Source organism: Petaurus breviceps, unplaced genomic scaffold (assembly GCF_028583685.1).
Source record: "Petaurus breviceps papuanus isolate PSGF00001 unplaced genomic scaffold, PetGlider_PUasm1.0 37, whole genome shotgun sequence".
In the NCBI taxonomy this organism is placed as follows: domain Eukaryota; kingdom Metazoa; phylum Chordata; class Mammalia; order Diprotodontia; family Petauridae; genus Petaurus; species Petaurus breviceps.
This window is the reverse complement of record NW_027186296.1, coordinates 37,462,954-37,487,616: the sequence shown is the minus strand read 5'-3', so window position 1 is coordinate 37,487,616 and position 24,663 is coordinate 37,462,954. Positions and strand designations below refer to the sequence as shown.

Here is a 24,663-nt window from a genome sequence, read left to right as displayed (position 1 = left end):
CAGATGCAGAGTATCACTTCTGAAAAGATTTTGATCTGAAAGAAAATGAACCAAAATGATCTGTGTAAAAATTTAAGTCTTTAAAGAATTCTTTGTTTAGATAGTAATACTCAGTAGCTTCATGTGGGAACTAAAATACTTGGCGTTTTTTGTCTTCCCTAAGATACTCTTTTGTCCTAGATTATGTGGTTTGTAGTTTCGATGTGATATTCTAAAAGAAAACTTTGAGCCATTTTTTCCCCCTTTTGTTACCACTGTATGCTTTTAAGAAACAAAATTTCTTACTGGAGAGGAAACATAAACTTCACCTGAAATACAAGCACTCAAAAACATTCCTTTGAAGTACTTCAGTGAATGAAATTGGCTGAGATTTCATTATAATTTGTTACCAAGAGCTATCTCTTTAACATGAATTTTAACTTTTTCTCCAGTTTGAACAATAGTATTTGTAGCATTTTAAAGAAATAGACACAAGTTGACTAAAACACAAATTGCTTTTATGGCACTGTGTGTTGGGAGTCATGTCAGTCATGTGTATGTAAAAATAATTTCTTTATCATCACAGTAACCAAAAAGGAAACTCTACAGGCCTTTGAAACCAAATGAAGATGAAGACACTAAACTTTATATGGAATGAAGTTATTTTGTTAGTAATGTTTTATTAAGTAACCTTTTCTTAGCTTTGCCTCCGAAGAAGGAACATCAGTAGAACTGCACTTATAAGTATGCAGAGTGTGCAGACTGTAGGCACCACTATCTCTGTAACCATTTGCATGTGATGTAACAAGGGTTCTGAAATGTAAGAAGACAGGGACCATAAGTCAGTATCTCATTGTTTTAGCTAATGTAGCTTTACTGAAAGGTTAATAGTATTGAAAAACACTGAAAAACCTTAAAAAGATAAGTTCACATTTTCAGCTATTCAGATTTACTATAAACTGGTACCTAGATAATAAAATGTTGATAATTAAGTGTATTAGCATTCATTAAAATGATTTGTAGAAAATAGAAAGTAGAGTACTTAGAATTTAGTACCTTTTAAATTTAGAAAAGCTTTCAAATATTTCTTTGCTTCTTAAAAGCATGCAAAGTCTCATTTTTTCTGTCTGTGAATCCACCTCTGAATATTAGCATAATATTCCCCTGTTACTCTTACTTTCATTGGGTGGGGTGGAGAGAAATAAGGAAAATTGCCAGAAGAAAATTATTTGGAAGCACTTAGAACCTTTTGAAGGTGGCATTGTTAATAAACAGAAGTATAGTTAAACAGACTGTGAGGAATTATGTTAAGTATACAATTTTTAGTAATTGAACAATAAATGCTTTTAGAGTATATTTTGAGCTTGATAGAGTTCAGTATTAGTTCATATTTATACTATTGGAATATTTAACACTACCTTTTGATATTAATACTATCTCATTTTCTACTTTTTATCTTATCAGCTCCTGTTTTTCAAATGGGTGCCTTAATGTTATTCAGTATTTTCCATATCACATAGACATTTTTAGCAGATTTAAAAATGACAGGCTAGATTTATAGTTATGCTTATATTGAGTTAAAAGGATTAAAATCCAGAGCAGCACATATAATTTTTTTAGTAAGCTAAGGTTTCTTATATTTTCTTTTTTTACATGGATTCTAGGTGAGTTTTTACCTAAACCTCCTGATTGGAAAGTTTAGACCTAATCTACCTATAATCCTTTGTTACCATTGCATTAGAAATACTGATGTGCAATACATGAAGTGCCCCTTTGTATGTTTTCAGTTTGGTGCCATTTTTTATACCACCCATTCCCTCAAAAAAAAAAAAGGTCCAACTAATAAAAACCACAAGTTTGTTAGTTTCCATTGGCTATCAGTATGCATCTGTTTGATTTATTAGGAGCCTGTAATGTCGTAGAAATATTCTTTTGATTGATAGCAATTATATTATTTTCTTTTTCATTTAATTTCATTTCAGTTCTCTTTTCATTTAAGATTTTATAATTAGCAACTTAGCAATTGCTTATAGGTAAAGTAAGAATTTGTTTTTATTTTAAGTAGATGTTAGAAATTGACTTCAAAAACATATGATTGTTATTCTGGATCTGATCATGTCATTTAGTGAACCAAAGATAAGGATAAAATATTTACCTGCAGCAAGGATCTGGTTGGTGGCAGAACAGGTTTCAGTAGCTATGCTGTACCATCTTTCCACCTGATAAGATTAGCTTGATAAGTAATGGTTTCTTAATAGTCAAAATTTTAATCCTGTTTAAATCAGTCAGCAGATACTTACTGAGTATTCTCTGTGCAGGGTATTGTGTGGAATTTTTTTTTTTAAGTTCCTTGCCTTCAGGTTATACAAAAATAAAAATGATACAACCTCTGCCCTTAAGAAATATGAGTCCTACTGGGGAAGTGTAGTATGTTCGCAAATAAGTAAGTACAGGATACATAAAAAATATTGGGGTGGTGCTGACAACTATTAGGGAAGCCATCTTGAAGGACCACAAAGGCAACTAGGTGTTCTAAAAGTGCATGTGAGGAAAGAGAGTGTTCCAGACATGGGGAACAGCTTATACCAGAGGCACAGAAGGAGATGTGATAGGTGAGGAAATGGCAAGCAGTCCAGTGTGACTGATCATATAGCTTGAGAGGGTAAATAATGTGTAACCAATATGAAAACACAATCTTGAACCTAATTGTGATGAACTTTCAATGTTAAACAAAAGAGATTGTATTTTATCCTTCTATCTTGTATAACATTGTGCCAGGTGCAAATACAAAGCTGAAACTAAACATAGCCTCTGCCCTCGAGTTGCATATAATCTAAAAACATGAAAACTGACTGGCCTCTTTGTATTTTTTTAATTCCTTTCTTTTTAATTAATCATAGTGCAGAGTATGTGACATTTTAAAATATCCCTTTTCCTTTGCTATTTTCTCACCTTATAGTACCCCAATAAAAACTCTGAAACCTTTAAAAATAGAATTTAGCATATCTTCCCCGCCAAAAGTTTTGGAACCATATGGTAGGATAGACTGGACGATCTTGATTCAGAAACAGCGAGGTATCTTATTTTTAGAAATGTCATAGAGAACAGTAGTTATGTCCTTTGTTTTAGTTAGCTTACCATATAACCGTTCCTTTAATGCTAAATTGTCTTTGTATTATTTGCATATCAATAAACTCTCTGTATTCACAAATAGGCATTGTTTGTATTTTTTTTTGATGGTATTCATTTTCGACATTGTGGCCTTATGGACCAGGGTGTAGACTTAGGAGTCAGGAAGACTTGTTAAAGTCCTGACTAATGCCTTGGGCACTGGTGATAGAGGAGCGCTGCAGGATCAAAGCTTTGTTGATAACTCTGCAAAAGGACATGGAAGGGAAGAGAACACCTGCTGCTACGCTATGCTGTTTGCCTTATGATGAGTTAGAATGAACACCCAGTAGTCTCACCTCTGTTGGATTAGGAAATCCATTTGCACTGATGATGTTTTTGTAGTATTGAACTGAAGCCTTAGGATATCGAGGTTTATTCCTGTTGTTAAATTCAACATAAAAGAATCCATATCTGTGTGAGTATCCATTTTCCCATTCAAACTTATCAAGCAGAGACCAGGAAATATATCCCTTTACATTAACACCATCTTTTATAGCTGAAAACAAATTTCCATTAAAAATAATTTTAACATTTACTTAAGCAGTTCAGTGAAAATAAGTATGAAACTACATTTATTTCCTGAAATTTTATCAAATCTTACATGTTTATAGAATCTCAAGAATTGGAGGGGGCCACAGAATGAAGGTATCTAGTTTGCCCCTTATTTAGTTCAGAGGGGAGTATTCAGGTATGAAATGGATTAGATGGGTTTTGAGCTCCTTATGAACTCTTGAGATTGTCTTTTAGAGAATCACCTCTATAACATCCTGAATAAATGGGCTTTGAAGAACATTTGAAACAGTAAAGTGAGGGAGAGCCCACCTGAGCCACAGCAATTGCACTTTTGGATACCTCTTAACTGTTTGGAGGTATTTTCATTACAGCTAACCTAAATCTGCTTTTCTGCAACTTTTAGTTCCTGGTTCTGCCCTCTGGGCCAAAGAATAAATCTAATCTGTCTTCCAAATGACATCCACTCACGTAGTTGAAAGCAAATATCATGCGCTGTTATGAAACTGCTCTCCCTCTCCCCTTGTCTTCTCAAGGATAAATGTCCCCAGTCCCTTCTCTTGATAAGTCATATGTTGTGAAGATGAAACCTTTTCCTTTCCTGAGACTGTTCTGTGGATGTTCTTCTGTTTATCATTGTCTTTCCTAAAATGTGATAACCCACCGAATACGATACTACGTTTGTCATCTCATCAGGGCTGGGTACAATGGAATCATGATGTTCCAGACACTACCTCTGTGACCATACCATAGGGTAGCATTTATTCTTTCAATAGCCATTTAGTATTGTTGACCCATGATGAGTTTATGACTCACCAAAATACCTAGATGAAAAACCAAAATACCTTTTGAATTAAAAAGTAAAATATTTACAACTAATTCTCACCTTTTAACATTTCATTAATGTATCCTTTAAGGTACTGTATTCTCCACACGTCACACAACTGAATATGAGTTAGCTTTTCAGACACACCATTTTCTGTCACATATATGAGAGGATTGCCATATTGAGTCTGAAAATAAGACAAATTAATGTTTAAACAACCTATGAAAGGTCTTGGGGGTCAGATAGGAAAAGTATATAGAGAATATCTAGAATGCTGACTTTTGAGTCAGAGAAGTAATAGCATGTAACTATCTACTTTTGGTTGAATCCACCAACATCCTGACTTAATTTATTTAAAATTTTATGTATACCAAGAAGCACATTTTATGTTTAGAGAAGAATTGAAAGAGGGCTATATGTAGTTTTTGTCTATATTTCTATCAGAACATGACTCTTTAGTAACTTCCTATAAAAAGATGGATTATAATAATTACCTGAACAAAGTTGAGGAGCCTCCTAAATCCCCATGGCACCAAATGTGGCCAATTAGATCCTAAATCTAGCCATTTTGGGTCAACCAATTCTGCTATATCACGATCATTGTGATAGCTGGGCCCTTGACGGGAAGGATGTTTCTTCTCTGTGATGTATCGAGTAGTAAAGTGGCCTAATCCCAAGAAGTCAAATGTGCCTTTAATGTCATTTTTTTCTTGGATTGAGAACACTGGTAACCTTGACATTCCAAGGCCTTGTTCTGTACTCTTTCTGCCTATTGGGAAAGAAAAAGAAAGTATCTTCAAAAAGTAGTAATTTTCCACAAATGTTTTGGCTTTAAAAAGACATGATAGTAATACTTATAAACTTAATTTAAAAGATGATGTCTAAATCCTGGGATTTAAGATTAAAGTATCTGTGAGAAAAAAAACTTTAACAATATTTTTTTTGGAGTGGGGAAGGCAAGGCAATTGGGGTTAAGTGATTTGCCCAAGGTCACATAGCTAGTAAGCGTGTCATGTGTCAGGCAGGATTTGAACTCATGTCCTCTTGACTCCGGGGCTACTTTTATAACAATTTTAAAATGTTAAAACCCCAAAAATAAAACTTTAATTTGGCAAAGCATTACTTTATGAGTAGTGCATCTAAAATCTACCTGCAAATTGAATTGCCAGAAGTTTCTGATTAAAGAAAGTCCATTTTAAAATGGTGAATTGTGAAATAAACCTTAAAAGAATGTTGTATTATTATTTTATATATAATTTTAAAATGGAATTGAAGTAAATGTTGCCCAGAAAGATAATGATCACATAATTCTTATATTTATCTATTGTATATCTAGTCAATGAGGAGACAAAAAATTCTGCAAAAAACTACTTAAAACCTTTGAAATTAAATGAACACATACCATGTGGTTTCAGTGCAGAATTGAACTAGCAAAAAAAAAAAGTTGGGAAACAGTTTGTGAAAAAGAGACAGGAACTAGAGGCTTTATAGACTGTATAAAAACCTCATGTCTATACCATAAATACTCTTTAGAAAAATAGAAAGTACTGCACATAACAAGAACTGTTAATCTCACACAAAAATTGCTTTTATTTTGATAAACAGTGGGGGAGTCATTTCTGTGTAGACATTCACTTTAGGACAAAGATCAATGATAAAATAATATTAATGAGATATGTATAATTGAGATAATCCAACCTAACCTATTGATCTAAACAAGCTGTTCATGCTGGAAAATGGGAGATGGATAAAAAAAAAACTGATATGGACACAGACTGCCACCATTCAGATTGAAGTTTAACCAGTGTAAAAAAAAAAAAAAGAAAAATGCTACAAATTGCCACTCAAATCAATAAGCATTTATTATACTTGCCAAGTGAAAAAAAACCCCAACAACATGGCAGTCAAGGGCAGCACCAGTTGAAAACGGATTGGTTTGCAAAATCTTACAAAGTTTGAAATAGAGTTCCGTCATCCAGCTAAGATCATCTATCACACAGACTAGAATATCTACACTAAGGTTATTTCTTCTGGCTGTAAGGAATGACTCCTTAACTAAATGTGACTATTTCAACTAGATTAAACTCCTTGAGCTTAGAACATAAGTCTATTCACATTGATGTAAAAATGGGACTGAATTTCAACATTCAATTTAATTTTAAAAATTTTAATGCTAAATAAATCTTAGGATATTCAATTATAAGCAACCCTACTTAATGAGAATCAGTGAAAGAAAGCAAGTTTACCAAAAGCTTGACAACAGATCCAATTAAATCTGGTCATCCCCAAAAGAATTAAGTATAAACATCCGTTTACAACAAAGATGAGAAATGGAAAATGTGTATGTTAAGATTTGCTTAGTTCCATTGACAGAGCAATCCAATTTGGATGCAACAGATTCCTTCCACTGATTCTTCAGTCTCCCCTGTCTGTTGCTTCTGCTGCCTTACAAGCTTGCGCATGCCTCATTATCCTTAAACCCTTACCTAGTCCAACCATCCCCACTAGCTACTACATCATCTCTCCTTCCCTTCTTGGCTGAGCTTTTGTCATTTTAAATTTTAGAATATTGCTTCTTACACTTTAGACACACCCTAAAATACAACACCATTGACCTACTGTTCTTCACACATGATAGGCTATCTCCTTTTCCAAGGCTTTTGTACTACTCCCCCCTATCTGAACTACTCTCTGTCTTCACATCCATCTCTTAGTTTTCTTGTCTTCCTTTAAAACAACTCAAATCTTATAGAAGGCTTTCTTGGGCTTTCTTTCCCCCACCCCCACCCCAATCTGCTTTTGAGATTATTTTCCACCTACTCTTGTATGTATCTATTTACACAAAATTTCCCCATAAGAATGTGAGGTCATTGAGGACAGGGATTATTTTGGCCTTTCTTTGTATCCCCAGTCCATACTACAATACCTAACACATAGTAAAAGCTGGAGGAATGCTTGTTGACTAAAATCCCCTGATGTTAAAGAAAAAAAAAGAGATCACTCAGAGTACAACATTCTCAAAGCAGATCTTTGAAAGCATTGGGGTTTATTTAACCTCAAGCTATATGAAATAAACTGGAGAAAAATATTCCTTATTGCTATTGGAAAAATGCATTCAAGAAAATAACTAGCAACTCCATTTTCCCCATAATGATAATGTTAACTAGCAACCTACATGTCTCATCTCTACAAGATTTTTACCAGAGTAAGCTGCATCCATATTGAGGGTATCTTTGAAAAAGGCATGAAAAGGGAATACCTAGACTTTTGCAAACTATCATTCCACACCTTTCTGGTAATATAGTTGACTGAAAGGTGCAGAAAATACAATAATTCATTATGAGATTCTCTGTATAATAAAGTCTTCCTATTTGCAAATGGCATTGTACTGATTGTATCAAGACTGGGAACACTGAAGAGGTTCTTAAAAGAGATATATTATCACTAAAATGAATTTAATAGACTAAAATGATGCTTTCTGGTTGCAGCTCATGGAAAACCAAAATGTTCAAAATCACCCAACGGGGGAAGAGGTAAAGAGTGAACATGAATAGGCAGTGGTTTATTACCAACAAAGAGTCATGTAGGAGAATCATACAGAGGATAGCTTTAGAGATAGATGGTCAGAAAAGATGGACTGGACACATTGTGAGAGATAGGTGCTTCAGAGTCCATAGGTTTCACTGGTGTCAGATCATGTCTAGAACTAGATGCCTTATGTTTTTATGAATGAGGAAACTGGCCCAAGAGGTTAAGTAAACAACAGTAATAAACAGAAGTCTTGTCTTCCAATTCCAGAGCCAAAGTGCTTTCAACTGTACCTCCTGTGTAACAGTAATCTAGAGAAAGGCTTAGAGCCTTGAGTGAGTCCACTGTGGACAATTTATGGGATGACATAAATCAGAATCAAGAATATATGTAGAGGGGGCAGCTAAGTGGTGCAGTGAATAGAACACTGGCCCTGGAGTCAGGAGGACCTAAGTTCAAATCCGGCCCCTGACACGTAACACTAGCCATGTGACCTTGGTCAAGTCATTTAACCCCAATTGCCCAACTTTCCCCCTTCGGGAAAAAAAAAGCAAAAACAAAAAAAGAATATATGGAGAGGTTGTGATCTGTATTGTTAAACAGAATTCACAGATTGATGATGATGTTCAAAGGATCCATTACATGTAAATAAATGCCTCTAGGGAGCTTTATATTCAAATTATGAACAAAATTTTTGAACCTTTTTCATACTGAAGGTAATAATTTGCTTAGCAAAATATTTCTTCCCATCATACAAAAGGAAAAAAGTAAGACCAGTTTACTAAGTCTAGTATGAATTGTAAATTTTTATTTTAAAGATTAAATTTAAAGCTAGACTTCTAGGCTATATGGCATCATTAATATGATGGTGAACTAGATACTTTTCCCAGTCCTCACTAACTCAGAATCCCACCCTCTCCCAAAGGACTGTGTGCCAGATCTAAAGCAATTACAGCTGATTACACAGAACAAGAAGAATAAACTTCAACAAGGTGAAATATTTTTATTAACACTAGAGAATACTATTAAAGCACTCTCTCAGTACCCCTCCCAAATGAACCTTCACATTCCTGGCTGGAATCCACTAGCACAAAATGAATTACAGACTTGTGTCTAGGGCCCACAATGAGATCCCCTCCTGCTTCAAAGGCTTTGCTGGCACCCATTATCCCTTTTTCATCCCCCAACTTGCAATAAGCAGCAGACACAAATTATGCCTATCCACATGAGAATGGGCAGAACATGCTACTTTCTGCCTGAAGTGGTCTTTAGGTTAGGAGCTCAATATTGCAGAGACTCTGGAACACCTTCCTACAATTAAAAAAAAAAACAAAAAACAAAAATAGATACTGACTCATCCCAGCCAGAAAGGATGGGGAAGAAGACCAACATGAGTGGCTTCATTGGCTCAGAAGGAAAGGAAACAGGTATGGCAAGGAACAGTCTTGGATCCCCAGGGGTCCAGATCCACTACGGATTGTAAACAAGGACAGTTAAACCTAAATGAGAAGACATTGAGACTTTATCATTCAGCCTTGGGGTGCAGGGCTAAGAGGTAAGAGCTACAAAGTGAGTGATGTGGGAACATAAAGTAAAAGGGCTAAGACACCAAGGACTTGTTAAAACTCAAAACCAGAGCACAATCAGATAAATCAACAGAGGGGATCCCTGAACTACGAAGAAAGATAAGTACTAAATCCTCAAGGAGATCACAAAACTTTTAATAAACATTACAAGAGGAATATTAACCAATGTCTAATGAAACGCTGGATACTGGGAAATCCTGAAGGAGCATGGAACAGCAAGAAACTTAAGGAGGTTTCAAAACACAAATCCACAAGAAGAAATTAGGAATGAATATATCAGATGTTATAGCTCTAAATGCTTTAAAAACAAAAACAACTTGGCAAAAGACAAAAAAAAAATTGAATCCATAGTGGAGAGTTTCTCCAAAGAAGTTAAAGAGTAATAATTAGAATATAAAAATATTAGAGAAGAAAATCTGATAGAAAAGAAGCAAGAGGCAAGAAAGTTTTTTTAAATTCATATACAAACCAAAACCATTAATAAAGACAAGGTATATAGATAAGGATCGGTTGGTCTAACAGAAGAATGGAACAGATCAAAAAAACCTGGACATCATAATGTAAGAAATGTAAGAAAAGTACCCAGAGAACCTCTGAAAATAAGAAAGGAAGCACTGATCTAAAAAGAAAAATCCAGACTGCCTGGGGAGAGGGGAGGGGGAGAGACAGGGAAGGAAGGAGGGAGGGAGGGAGACAAGGGGAGAGAGGGGAGAGAGAGAGAGAGAGAGAGAGCTTTATGCTTCAAACTCCGACACATAGTGGTTAAATTTAACAATTCCAATGATGAGCACCAAATTCTGCAAGTAGCCAATTGATCCTTATCTATACACCTTGTCTTTATTAATGGTTTTGGTTTGTATATGATTATTGTATCCTTATTAAGTCTGGGGGTCAATAGTAAAGGTAAAAAGTAAATTTTTACAAATAGTAAAGATCAGGGCTCAAGTGATGTCTTTAAATACTGCTCCTTATCAAGGACAGAAAAGTAGATTCAGGAAACAAACAACTAGTTAAGAAGATGGTGTCTGAAAATGGAATTTGAATATCTCATAGCTTAAAATGTAGGAATTACAAGTTCCTGGTCAAAGATGGAGTACATCTACTGAACTGACAAGAATGTATTTGCATGGTGTCTTGCAAATACAATCAGATTGGCTTTAGATCTAAAATGATGGAGGTAGGGGCGGCCAGGTAGCACAGCGAGTAAGAGCACCGGCCCCAGTGTCGGGATGACCTGGGGATGGAATCCCGGGCTCAGATACTTAGCATCCACCCAGAAACAGCTGGCCGTATAACCTTGAGCAAGTTACTGAACCCCGATTGCTTAAAAAAAAAATGATGGAGGTATAAAACTTCCTAAAAACATCCACCAAAGTAAATACCATGGAGAATTTCTAATACATGTATATATAGGAAGCCAGGATAAAATCTAAGAAGGGAGCCATAGCCTCAGATACCAGTATACCAGTGCTCAAATTAAAAACAAAAAGCAATTTGAGCTACAAGAATTAGTCTAAGTAGGCAAATTTTACCTCACAGAAATAATTGGGAACTGATAAGATGGAATATATGACTGGACTATGACTGGAAGGATATACCTTAATCAAAAGAAACAGAATAAGTAAAGAGTCTGTTGATAGCATTGTACATTAAAAAGGTATAGTTGTGGAAGGAAATCTAGGAGTCAGAAGGGAAAAGCGTGGTAGAGAGTATTTGAGTGAAGATCAATTAAGGCAGAAATAGAAGAGCTATTAGGGGAAGCTAGGTGGGGCAGTGGATAGGGTGCCAACACTGGAGTCAAAAGAATCTGAGTTCTAATCAGAACTCAGCCACTTACTAGTTGTGTTACCTTGGGCAAATCATTTAACCTTGTTTGCCTCAGTTTCCTCATCTTTTTAACTTGAGCTAGAGAAGGAAATGACAAACCCATTCCAGTATCTTTGCCAAGAAAACCTCAAATAGGGCCACAGAGTGAGAAACGAATAATTGACTAAACATCAACAAAATACATTGCATACTAGACTACCTGGACAGAAAGATGAAATAGATGAGAGGTTTGGGACACAAATTACAAGCCTGACATAGCAGCATGATGGTGTAGTGATGGGAACTTCGATCATCCAGATATCTGCTGGTACTCTGTCAAAAGCAGAACAGCTAATGATTTCTTTACTCACATGAATGATAAATTTATCCTGTAAACAATGCGGGAGAAATTTTATTCTGTATCTGATTTTCACTAACAGGAAAGAAATGATTGCTAGAGTGGATGGGAATCTTGAAAGAAAGTGAACACTCCATCTTAAAGTTTGTGATAAGAGGAAAGGAAAATTGGGTATGGTCTGACATGCACTGTGAATATTAGGAGAGTAGATTTCAGAGACTTGAAAAAAGTATAAATCAAATAGCATGGATTAAAATTCTACAGATTAAAAAAAAAAGACACAGCTCAGGTGCCAACTATGTGGGGCCTGGGGTGGCTAGGTGGTGCAGTGAATACAGCACCGGCTCTGGAGTCAGGAGGACTTGAGTTCAAATCTGACCTCAGACACTTAACACAAAAACTAGCCATGTGACCTTGGGCAAGTCACTTAACCCCAAAATTGCCCTCCAAAAAGCAAAAAAAAAAATTCTACAGATGGAGTAGAATCCAAAGAAGGATGGGAAATTCAAGGATGAAATTGGGAAGATACAAAGAATTGATCCCAATGTGGCACAAAAAAGAAAGCTGTTGAAGAGACCAATATGGATGCCCAGGGCAGCATTCACCAGCTTAAATTTTAAAAAGACATGTACCAGATGAAGAAAACAAGGGCAACTAATAGCACAAGAATATAAAAGTGTACTGTAGTCCTGTGAGAACTAAGGAGAAGAAACTAAGCTCAAAATAAGCAGAGGCTGGCAAAGAAAAGGGTTTTATTTTATTTTAAAGCTATGCTGTAGAAAAGAGGAGGATCAAAGAAGGTATAGGAGTGCTCATTGATGTGAATGATATTAATGATAAATGATGACAAAGAAGGTAGGATACTTAATTCTTATTTTGCTAATGTTTTCTCTGCTATTGATAATTATCTTTGGCCTGGAAATACCTATCAGGTAATTGGTAATTGGACATTAAGGACATAGTAAGAATAATTGAATTGTCCTTGATGAGCTCAAGTCATCTGACCCAGATGAATTGCTTCCTCTGGTACTAAAAGAACTGGAAGAGGATGTATCTGAGCCATTCTCCGGATTTCTAATATGTCTAAAAATGTGAGCACTGACTGAATCCTTTCGTGTATTCATTATACATACAAGGTTTTTTTTTCCTTCTTGGCAAGATCAAGGTTAAGTGACTTGCCCAGTGTCACACAACTAGTAAGTGTCTGAAGCCAGATTTGAACTTGAGTCCTCTTTGACTCCAGGACTGGTGCTCTATCCACTGTACCACCTAGCTACCCCTCCTGAATGGACTCTTATGAATGTTCAGAACTATTCTCTGAGTGAAGTCTATGTCAAATTAAATACAATGATAGAATTTCTCCCACATGTGGATCAATTGACCACTAGGGAGATCAAGCTTTCTTCTGTTTGAACCTTTTGCCAAGCTCATCACATTCCTAGGGTTTCTATACTCAGATTTTATGGTGGCCATGGAAACTTTATTGATATGTAAATTCTATAGGACATCACATTTATAGGGCTTTTTTTTTTTTTTTAAGCAATAGGGGTTAAGTAACTTGCTCAAGCTTACACAGCCAGTTATTTCTGGGTGTGGTGCTGAGTATCTGAGCCCAGATTTGATCCAGGTCATCCCAACACTGGAGCCAGTGCTCTTACTCGCTGAACCACCTGGCCGCCCCTAAGCAATTGGGGTTAAGCAACTTGCTCAAGGTTACAGGGCAAGGTGTTTCTGGGTGGGTGCTAAGTGTCTGAGCCTGGGATTCGATCTCCAGGTCTTCTCAACACTGGAGCCGGTGCTCTTACTCTCTGTGCTCTTACTCGCTGTGCTACCTGGCCGCCCCTATAGGGCTTTTCTAAGGCAAATCTAGCACCTAGGGAATTTGTTCTCTCTTAGTAATACTTCATGGTCATGGAGGATAGGAGAGGTGCCACAGAACTGGAAAAGGATAAATATCCCAATTTTCACAAAAGTAAAGAGAATGGAATCGGCAAACTGTAGTCTAGTGAGCCTGACTGATTCCTGGTAAAATTTTAGAACATATTATTAAAGTGATGATTAGTGAACGTGTTGAAAAAGAAACAGTGATCTCAATGGCTTCATCAGGACAAATATTATTTCCTTTTTATGAAAGTTACCAAATTAATAAATAAGGCATAATACAATTGATATTGTTTATCTAGGTTTTACTAAATCATTTCATAATCTTAAATGCTATCATTGTAGGAAAGGTCTGACCTAGACATTTGTACAATTAGGCGAATCTAGCACTAGTTAAATGGTAAAACCTGAAGAGTAGTTAGTTAAAAGTGATTCAATGTCAACTCAGAAGGTTGTCTCCAGTGGAGTACTACAGGGATCTAATCTGGTTGATATTTTTATCAATGACTTAAAATATAAATAAAGTAGATAAAACTATAGTATATCTGTAGTAGATGCATAGTGTAGTAGATACAAAATAAATATAGATGTAACATATATAGTGTAGTTGATATAGATATGCATAAAGTAGATATAGATATAAAGAAGATACAGACATAATGCATATATATAGTATAGTAGATATTGACAGATATAAAGTAGATATTATATATAGTATAGTAGATATGGATTTAAATATAGATATAAAGTAGATATACAGATACTTTGTATATATTCCCATTAAATACGGGAATCTAATTTTATTAGAGACATTCCAAGATCCTTTTAGATCGTGAATGTGTCATTCGAGGATTTTTTCTTTTTTGTTTTTGTTTGTTTTTAGATAGCCAGCAAGGAATTGGTTAGAGCAGATAGACAGCAAGGTTTTGTATTTGTTGGGCTTCTCAGTCAATTGTCTTACTATAAAGATATGATTTTATATGTAAATGCCTTCCTATTTGCTTAAGTTTATATTGTGGCCGACATTAATACATATATAGACTATTCTCAAAGGTTTTATAGTTACGATAAAGCATGCACATGGACCTTTGGTTATCCATATCCTTTTAACCAGAGGTGTCAAACACATAGAAGGCTACAGTGCAGCCCACAACACTTCCCTTTCATTTTCCCGTGCTTTAAAAGAGAAGAAAAGGAAGAGATTTTTGGAGGTACAGGAAGAAAGAAGTAAAGAAGAAGATATATGAATTAAAAAAAGCATCTCTAAGTAATTGGTGAGCTTTTCTCCAAGATCAGAAATGCCCATTTTCTCAGTATTCTTAGGTTGTTTTCCAGATAAAAGCAGTTAATTTTCTTTTTCTTTTTCTTTTTTTTTTTTTGCTTTTTGGAGGGCAGTTGGGGTTAAGTAACTTGCTCAAGCTCACATGGCTAGTTTGTGTGTGTGTGTGTGTGTGTGTGTGTGTGTGTGTGTGTATGCGCTAAGTGTCTGAGGCCAGAACTGAACTCAGATCCTCCTGACTCCAGGGCCGGCGCTCTACTCACTGAACCATCTAGCCGCCCCCAAAAGCAGTTAATTTTCTAATCTTTGGTGGCTTATTATCCATTTTGTGGCTTATCTAGGCCATTTACTACCGTTTATCTGACTTCCTTCTATTTCCCCAGTTTTTCACATAGACACTGTAACAGTAGGTTCATGGCTATTCTATTTGTCATTATTTAGTTGTTTTTCAGATGTGTCTGACTCTGACCCCATTTGTGGTTTTCTGGGCAAAGATCCTAGGGTCATTTGACATTTCCTTCTCCAGTTCATTTTACAGATGAGGAAACTGAGGCAAACAGAATTCAGTGACTTGCCCACTGTCATACAGTTAGTAAGAGTTTGAGGGAGTGAAATCAAGATGGTGGAGTAAATGCAGGTACTTTCTTGATCTCTTCCCCAAACCCCTCCAAATACCTGCAAAAAATTACTCCAAACAAATTCTAGAGCAGCAGAACACAAAAATGACAGAATGAAACAAATTTCCAGCCCAAGACAACCTGGAAGGTTGACAGGAAAGGTCTGTTGCACCAGTCTTGAGAGAAGAGCACAGTCTATCATGGGTTGCGCTGGCACAGATGGGCTAGAGCAGGCCTCAGGACACTGAGTCATCGGCAGTCATGGCAGTTTCCAGATTTCTCAACCCACAAATGCCAAAGACATCTTAGAAGGTCAGTAGGAAAGGTCTGTCAGACATGGGTGAGAGAGCAGTGTGGTCTGGCTCCAGCCCTGGGGTGGCAGAGGTGGTGCCAGTGGCTGCTTCCAGTACTCTCAGCCCACAGACAGTGGGGGAATCAAGCAATTGATCAGAGGGGGATTGCAGGGATCTCTTTGCTGGCACTGAGGCAGGATTCTCTTGCTTTGCCCATACTTGGATCTGGATAGAAGTCCTGGGTGGTGGTCCTGGGGCAAAGGAGAGCACTGGTGTGAGAGAGCTTGTGGCTGCAGTGGAGAGGGAATCCTCACAAGTCCAACGCAGAAAAGAGTGCTTGTGGTCACTCACAGGCCAGACCACAGGCTAGGAGAGGAGTAAACACCTCTCCTTTGATCATACCACTTTGGAAGAGTTGAAAATTTACAGGTCCCTAGAAATATATCTGAAAACAGCTGCACAAAACCCCTGAAGCTTGGGACAATATATCCTACACACTGGAAGCAGAGTCCTACTTTAACAAAGAGCTAAAAAGTCAAGTAATTGGATAGGAAAATGAGCAAACAGAAAAAAAAATCAGACTATAGAATCTTACTTTAGTGACAAGGAAAATCAAAACATACAACCAGAAAAAGACAACAAAGTCAAAGTTCCTACATCCAAAGCCTCAAAGAAAAATATGAATTGGTCATAGGCCATAGAAGAGCTCAAAAAAGGACTTTGAAAGTCAAGTAAGAAAAGTAGAGGAAAAATTGGGAAAAGAAATGAGAGTGATGCAAGAGAATAATAAAAAATGAGTCAACAACTTGCTAAAGTAGACCCCCAAAAAATGCTGAAAAAAATAATACCTTAAAAAATAGACTAACCCAGATGGCAGAAGAGGTGCCAAAGGCCAATAAGAAGAAGAATGCCTTAAGAAGAAGAATTGGCTAAATGGAAAAAGAGATCCAAAAGTTCACTGAAGAAAATAATTCCATAAAAATTTGAATGGAGCAAATGGAAGCTAATAACTTTGTGACAAACAAAGAAATTATAAAACAGAACCAAAAGAATGAAAAAATAGAAGACAATGTGAAATACCTCATTGGAAAAACAACTGACCTGGAAAATAAATCCAGAGAAATAATTTAAAAATTATTGGACTACATGAAAGCCAAGATCAAAAAAAGAGCCTAGACATAATTTTTTCAAGAAATTATCAAGGACAACTGCCCTGATATTCTAGAACCAGAGGGTAAAATGAAAATTGAAAGAATCCACTGATCACTTCCTGAAAGAGATCTCAAAAGGAAAACTTCTAGGAATATTTTAGCCAAATTCCAGAGTTCCCAGGTCAAGGAGAAAATATTGCAAGCAGCCAGAAAGAAACAATTTGAATATCATGGAAATACAATCAGGATAACACAAGATCTAGCAGCTTCTACATTAAGGGATCAAAGCACTTAGAATATGATACTCCAGAGGTAAAAGGAGCTAGGATTAAAACCAAGAATGACCTACCCAGCAAAACTGAGTATAATACTTCAGAGGGAAAAATGGATATTCAATGAAATAGAGGACTTTCAAGCATTCTTGATGAAATGACCAGAGCTGAATAGAAAATTTGACTTTCCAATACAAGAATCAAGAGAAGCATGAAAAGGTAAACAAGAAAGAGAAATCATAAAGGACTTATTAAAGTTGAACTGCTTACATTCCTACATGGAAAGGTGATATTTGTAACTCATGAGACCTTTCTCAGTATTAGAGTAGTTGGAGGGTACACACACACACACACACACACACACACACACACACACAGAGGGTACAGAGTGAGTTGAATATGAAAGGAAGATATCTAAAACATAAAATTAAGGGGTGAGAGAGGAAGAATCTACTGGAAGGAGAAAGGGAGAGGTAGGATTATCTCACATTAAAGAGGCAAGAAAAAGCTTTTACAATAGAATGGAAGAGCGGGAAGGTGAGAGAGAAAATGAGTGGATCTTACTTTCATCAGATTTGGCTTAAGAAGGGAATAACATATACACTCAATTGGGTATGAAAATCTATCTTACCCTACAGGAAAGTGGGGGGGAAGGAGATAAGGGGGGCATAATAGAAGGGAGGGCAAATGGGAGGAAGGGGTAATCAGAAGCAAACACTTTTGAGGAGGAACAGAGTCAAAGGAAAGAAAAGAATAAATGGGGGGTGGGATAGGATGGAGGGAAATATCATCAGTCTTTCACAACATGACTGTTATGGAAGTGTTTTGCATGTCTACACATGTATAACCTATATTGAATTGCTTGCCTTCTCAATGAGGGTGTGGGGGGGAGGAAGGGAGTGAATGTAGAAATCAAAGTTTTAAAAACCAATGTTAAAAACTGTTTTTATGTGAAACTGGGAAATAAGATACACAGGTAATGGGGTAGAGAAATCTATCTTGCCCTATAGGAAAATAGAAGGGAAGGGGATAAGAGAAGGGGTGGTGGTGGTGACAGAAAGGAGGGCAGATTGGGGGGAAGAGTAATGAGAATGCACACTGTCGGGGGTGGGGAGAGGGGGAGAGACCAAGAGAAAATTTGGAACTCAAACTCTTGTGGTAGTAAGGGTCTGAGACTGGATTTGAACTCATAAAGATGAGTCTTCTTGATTCTAAGCCCAGTGTTCTATAAACTATGCCACCTAGCTGCCCATTCTATTAGAATTACGGAATGAAAGATTGGAAACTGAACTTTATTAATCACAAGTCTAGATGGAAGAAGTGACTTGCTGAGACTAGAGCCCAGATCTTCTGATTCCCAGTTTAGCCAAACATTGCAATCTATCACATTTCCCCTCCAGGTGGGATAGGAAGAGTCCAGCTTACTCACCAATGTAGTCCTTCATAGCTTGGGGGTAGTCTCCTGCATAAATGGGGTTCGCAAACCAGCCTAGACAGAACTGCATGTATCTTTCAGCAGCCTCAATGTCCTTTGGGTTAGTGATGTCCACAGGCTCCCCCCAGTTGCAAGTTAATGAAATCCCCACCAGTCCTTTGGAAGAAGGGAAAAAAAAATAAAGGAATGTATAGCCCAACAAAACCTATGTTTGTTCCAATTCTATTTACTGGTCCTCAATGTTTGAGGCTTACCTTGTTGTGTTTTGCGCCAGGTTTTGTCGTAAGAGTGCCAGACCTTTGCATGGGACTAGAAGTAAAAGAACACACTCTTAAAATGTACCTCTTGCTAGTTTGTAAGCACCATGAAGGCAGGGACCATGTCTTAAGTATCTTTGTATATCCCCTAGCACTAAGAATAGTGCTTCCTTTGTACATAGTAAGTCTTTAATAAATGGTTGAATGAATGTTGTCCTTCCTATCAAATCCCTTCTAGTACCTCACCCTCAATATCTTCCCCTTTTTTTTTTTTTTTTTGCTTTTTGGAGGGCAGTTGGGGTTAAGTGACTTGCCCCAAGTCACATGGCTACTAAGTGTGTCAAGTGTCTGAGCCCAAATCTGAAATCAGGTTCTCCTGACTCCAGGGTTGGTGCTCTATTCACTGCACCACCTAGCCCCTGCCCAGCCCCTCCCCGCCCTGCTTTTTTATCTAGATCATACCATTATTTAAGTTCAAGTTCCCATCAAGGTCAGGTTCTAATAGATAGCTAGATGGTACAGTGGTTACAGCACTGGATGTGGAGTCAGGAAGAACCAAGTTCAAATTCAACCTCAGACACTTGCTAGTTGTGTGACAAGTCACTTAACGTGTGTCTGCCTCAGTTTCCTCATCTGTAATGTTAGGATAATAATAGTTCCTACTTTCCAGGGTTGTGGCAAGGAAAAAAAGTTAATATTGCAAACCTTGAAGTGCTATATAAAGACTAGCTGTTCCAATCCAGCCTAGGCGACTCTCTTCTCTGCTTATTACATACAGTCTACAGTCTCTACACTCTTAGTTCTAAATCATCTACAGTAATGGAGACTAATCATAACGTGGTCATCCAAACCATCTGATAATCCCAAAATTGCCTATATTTGGCTTCATGTCATTTTTTCAGTATATTTATCTTTCAGGCTATGTTTCTCTTGGGCTAAAATTAAATGAATATTTATTACCTAAGAATATAGAGTCTGGGTGGTAGTAGGCTGAGTGATGAGGAGAAAGTCAGTCCAATATTAAGAACTCATTGTAGGGAATTTTAAAATCCATATAATCTATTTTATAACATAATCCAATTTTATAATCCATAAATGGATAATAGAATTGACTGAATTTTTTTGCTAAGCATTATAGTAAAGAAAGCTGACCTTTTAGCTTTGTGTAGCCAAATCTTTCCAGAAAATCAAAGAATTGAGAAATATTTATGCTTTTAGGTAAGTAGCTGTTTCTAACTCTGACCTTGCCCACCATCCCTTTCCATCTCCTCTAGGGCAACTGATCATTTCTCTCTCTTTCTCCCAATCTCATTCTTCCTCTATCATCTTCAATTTCTCCCATTGTACTGGATCTTTCCCTACTTCCTATAAACAAGCTCAAATCTCCCAAAAAGGAAAACAAAAGAATCTAGTCTTGCTTTGACCTTCCCCTCAAGGCATCATCTTATATCTCTTCCCTTTCACTGCTAAATGTATTGCCACCTTTGTTTCCTGATTCTCCAGAGGAGAATCAGGAAATTCTCTGGTTCATTATCCTTTTCTTGACCTTCTTGCCTTTAAATCTGGGTGTCCTCCAAGGCTCTGTCCTCAATTCTTTTTTCTCTTTATGCTTATTCTCTTAGCAATCCCTTCCTCTCCCATGGTTTCAGTTATTGCCTCTGTAGAATACTCCCACATATATATATCTTTTGAGGGCTCCAATCCATTTCCACCTGCCTGCTGGACATTTCCAGATAGAATGATGACGTTTCAAATTCAACATGTCCAAAGTAGAACTTAACTTCCCTAAGCTTGCTCTTCTTCCTTTCTTCCCCATTTTTGTTGATGGTGCCATATTTTTCCCAGTTACTCAAGCTCAAAACTTTGGGGTTGACTTTGACTCTGTTTTGTCTTATCTCTTGCTTGCCCATCAAATCCAGCCATTGCCAAGATCCCCTTCTACCATGTATCTTACATCCATCTTCTCTTGCTGACACCAATTCAGGCACCCATTACCTCTTCCTTGAATTAATGTAATAGATTCCCAAATGATTTTTCAGCTTCCAGTCCATTCTCCAGAAACAGTCAAAATATATATTTTAAAAAATTTACATGTCCAACCAAGTTGCATCCCTTCTCAAAAAACTTGAGTAGCTCCTTATTGCCTTTTATGTAAAATACTGATTTTTAAATCCTTCTCCAATCTGACTCCAACCATCATTATTTCTCATTATTCCCATTCATTCACTGTTTATTTCAGGCACACTAGATTACCAGTTGCTCCCTAGTTGTGTCTTGTCTTTCGTGTTAAAATGCTTTTCTCCTTTTGAGGCCCATCTCTGATGTCTTTCCCCAGTTTTTCTGGTGTATTTTGTCTGGATCTCTCCTTAACCCTGTTACATTCTGTAATATTTGTGCATATGTTGTATCCTCTACAATACCTCTTTGTTAGCAAGACCTAAACTATTCTTCATCTTTATATCCTTAATTTGTATAAGGAACCACATAGCATTGTTACTTATACTCTGGCGTTGGTGTATCCCATCCATTTAAAGCTTCTATATGAATGTCTATTGATTGTGTATTATGACCACTCACTATAGTCTAGGCACTCAGAAGGAATGAGGTCTCTATGGGGTTTGGCCACAGAGAAAAAAAGTCTTTGGAAGAATAGAAACACCATGTGGTAGCCAGCAAGATTTCATTCTGCATGGGAAGATATCCATGCATTTCAGCTGAACCACTTGGCCATAACCACTACTTGAAGTGCCAGGATAGTAGGAACTTGTAGTCATTGGATGAGTCTTTGACCATAATGACAGATATAGTCTGATTCTTATTCCAGTTGCAAGGTTGTGCTAGTCTTTTTTTTTTTTTTTTGGAGGGGGGAAGGCAGGGTAGTCGGGATTAAGTGACTTGCCCAAGGTCACATGGCTACTAAATGTTAAGTGTCTGAGGTCATATTTGAACTCAGGTCCTCCTGACTCCAGGCCAGTGCTCTATTCACTGCGCCACCTAGCCACCCCAAGGTTGTGCTATTCTTTGGCCAATATGTGAATGATTAACATTTTTCTGTCTCTAGAATGAGACTCGTAGGGCCAATGTAATTTTGAGGGTTGCCAAAAGGCTTCCTTGCCTTCAAGGATCTGTGCCATTGACCTATCATAGTCTCCAATACTCCCATTACAGTTTTTTTTAATTAAGGTCTTGGCCCCAGAAGCCCCCATTAAGGTAATATTTTGTTGTTGTTCAATTATTTCAGGTGTGTTTAACTCTTTATGACTCCTTTTGGGGTTTTCTTGGCAAAGTGGCTTGCCATTTCCTGCTCCAGATAATTTTACAAATGAGGAACTGAGGCAAATAGGGTTAGTTGACTTTCCCAGGGTCATATGGCTAGTAAGTGTCTGAGGCCAGATTTGAACTCAGGAAGATGATTCTTCCTGACTTCAGGCCTAGCCCTCTATCCACTGTGCCATGTAGGTCCCCAAAAATTTATATACATTACCTAAAAGAGTCCCAACTAAAATTCTACCTTCTACAGGAAGATTTCCCTAACCCTTCTTAATTCTAATGCCTTTCCTCTATTAATTAATTAAATATATGTTAAATATCTCCTATTTATCTTATATATAGTTTGCTTTGTATAGGTTTGTTTGCATATTGTGTGCCTGTTAGATTGTAATCTCCTTGAGTACAGGAGACTTTTGCCTCTTTTTGCATCTCCTAGTACTTAGCACAGTGGTTGGCATATAGTAGGTGCTTAATAAATGTTTACTGAATGATTAATACCCATTTTTCATATTAGCATAGGTTAGTTTGGATTATCTGGGGCCCAGGACTTTCTTTTCCCATCAAAATTTATCTGTTCTGAAAGATGGGGCAATACCATGCAGGGCAGGCACTCAGAAGTAATGAGATCTTTATGGGATTTTGCCACAGAGAAAAATAGGCTTTGGAAGAATAGAAACAGCATAGGGGTACTACAGTAATGATTCTTTGACTAGGAGATAGGGTTGGGGGGCAAGGAATCCCAGAGGCTTGTGATGGGGTGGCAGGAGAGTCTGAAAGGGCAAATACAAGATGTGAAAGATGACCTTTGCTTCCTGATCAGTTCTGGCCAGGGCCACCCTGGCTGGCATCCCCAGAGATTTATCTCCCAGGGGATAGGCAACAGCTCCACCTTTTGAATAGCCAACTGTGCTGGGAAACTGGAGATCTAGAGTCTCCATTTCCAATGTATACCACTAGTTCCAATCCAATCCAACCAATCAAAAAGCATTATTAAGTACCTACTATGTGCCCGGCTCTGGACTAGATGCCGGGAATACAAGTACCTTGTATGAAGCAATGCCTACTCAAAAAGAGGTTACATTTTACTGGGGAAGATAACAAGTATAAATATAGAGAACATAATAAGCATAAGGTAAAGAAATACAAATACATACAAAGTAGTTGAAAAAATTTTGGGAAGAAGGCCACTGATGGCTGGGGGGGCAGGGTGCCCCCTCACTGTGAATAGTAGCAGTATTGCTGACTTTGACCTAGTTATGTGAATACTAAATATCTTATTAGAGAAAAAATAAGGTGTTTATTCATTAACCGATGACATGCCTTGTTGTTAGTTAAAGGTTTCGCATGGGTACTTATTATTTCTTCAACAAGATCGGAAACTTCTTGAGGGCAGCTGCAGTGTTTTATAGATATATCTTTGCATTTCTGCCTATATGGCACCTACCACAGTGAGGACATAGTGATAACTCGATAAATACTTGTTTAATCAGTATGCACATACCAATTGAATCGTTATTTAACAAGCTGAAGTAATGTACAAGGGCAATGTAGGAGATAAAGGGGATATGGAGCCCTGAATGGGCTTCAGCTTTGAGGGGTCATCTCCACCCCTCAGCCTTAATCAACATCCCAGTGAGGATTTCAGCGTTTCATTTTTACCTTAATGATGTGGTGTGCTGCTGTATATGGCCCAGTACCTCTGAGCTTCAGTCCAGGGGCATGTCGTCCTGTCTCATAGCCTTCCTTTGCAATTGACTAAAAGAATAAGGACCTGAATTAATGGGAAAATAACTGTGGAAATCAGCATTAAAAAAGAGTGGGGTTATATTCTTTGTTATATGGAATGATTCTCTTGGAGAGGTGAGACAGAGGGATACTATAAGCAATATAAAAACAAAGGGAAGGTCCATAACTCAGAAAGATAATTCAACTTACCCAAGGATCACTGAAAGTTATCCAATGCTTTACCTGGTCCCCAAACTTTTCAAAGCATAAGTTGGCATAATCATTGAAGTAGGTGACCATGCTTACATTCTGCCAACCTCCAAATTTGGCCTGAAGCATCTGGATTCATAGGAAGGGAGAGATAGAAGTACATCTCTGAGGACACCATCATGAAAGACATTTGGAAGCCAGTTGGGAAAGAAAGGTAAGGGGAAGGGAAGAAACATTTAATAAGGTCTACTATATGCCAGGGACTGTGCTAAGCATTTCATAATTATTATCTCTTTTGTTCCTTAAAACAACCCTGGGAGGAAGTTGCATTTATGTTCTCCAAGGCAGACTGAGGTTAAGTGATTTGCCCAGAGTCACACAGTTGGTTAAGTGTCTGAGGCCAGATTTGAAATCAGATCTTTCTGACTCCAGATCCCTATGCTCTATTCACTGTGCCACTGTGGATGGCCTTTCCATTTACTGTGAACAAAAAAACTCCCAACAACCCA

At 37.3% G+C, this 24,663-nt stretch overlaps 2 protein-coding genes across 4 annotated transcripts in view; one reads left to right on the top strand and one right to left on the bottom strand.

Moving 5' to 3' along the window:
* Window positions 1-3,190, top strand: part of ZWILCH (zwilch kinetochore protein) — a 31,089-nt gene extending 27,899 nt beyond the window's left edge. Inside the window, exon 19 of the mRNA XM_069098241.1 lies at window positions 566-3,190. The gene's annotated coding sequence lies outside the window, so the exon portion shown is untranslated. The remainder of the gene's footprint in view (window positions 1-565) is intronic.
* On the bottom strand, window positions 677-24,244 carry LCTL (lactase like). Of its 3 annotated transcripts, XM_069098249.1 has the most exons (9): window positions 24,155-24,244; window positions 23,879-23,974; window positions 18,947-19,001; window positions 18,687-18,848; window positions 4,981-5,255; window positions 4,547-4,673; window positions 3,447-3,646; window positions 2,135-2,198; window positions 677-792 (listed from the first exon to the last, which is right to left on the bottom strand). In XM_069098249.1, the coding sequence occupies exons 1-9, from the start codon at window positions 24,242-24,244 to the stop codon at window positions 677-679; spliced, it is 1,185 nt and encodes a 394-aa protein (XP_068954350.1). The 3 variants fall into 3 exon arrangements, with proteins under 3 accessions (XP_068954350.1, XP_068954351.1, XP_068954352.1); XM_069098250.1 differs by lacking the exons at window positions 2,135-2,198; window positions 3,447-3,646; XM_069098251.1 differs by lacking the exons at window positions 2,135-2,198; window positions 3,447-3,646; window positions 23,879-23,974.
* Window positions 24,245-24,663: the final 419 nt, after the last annotated feature.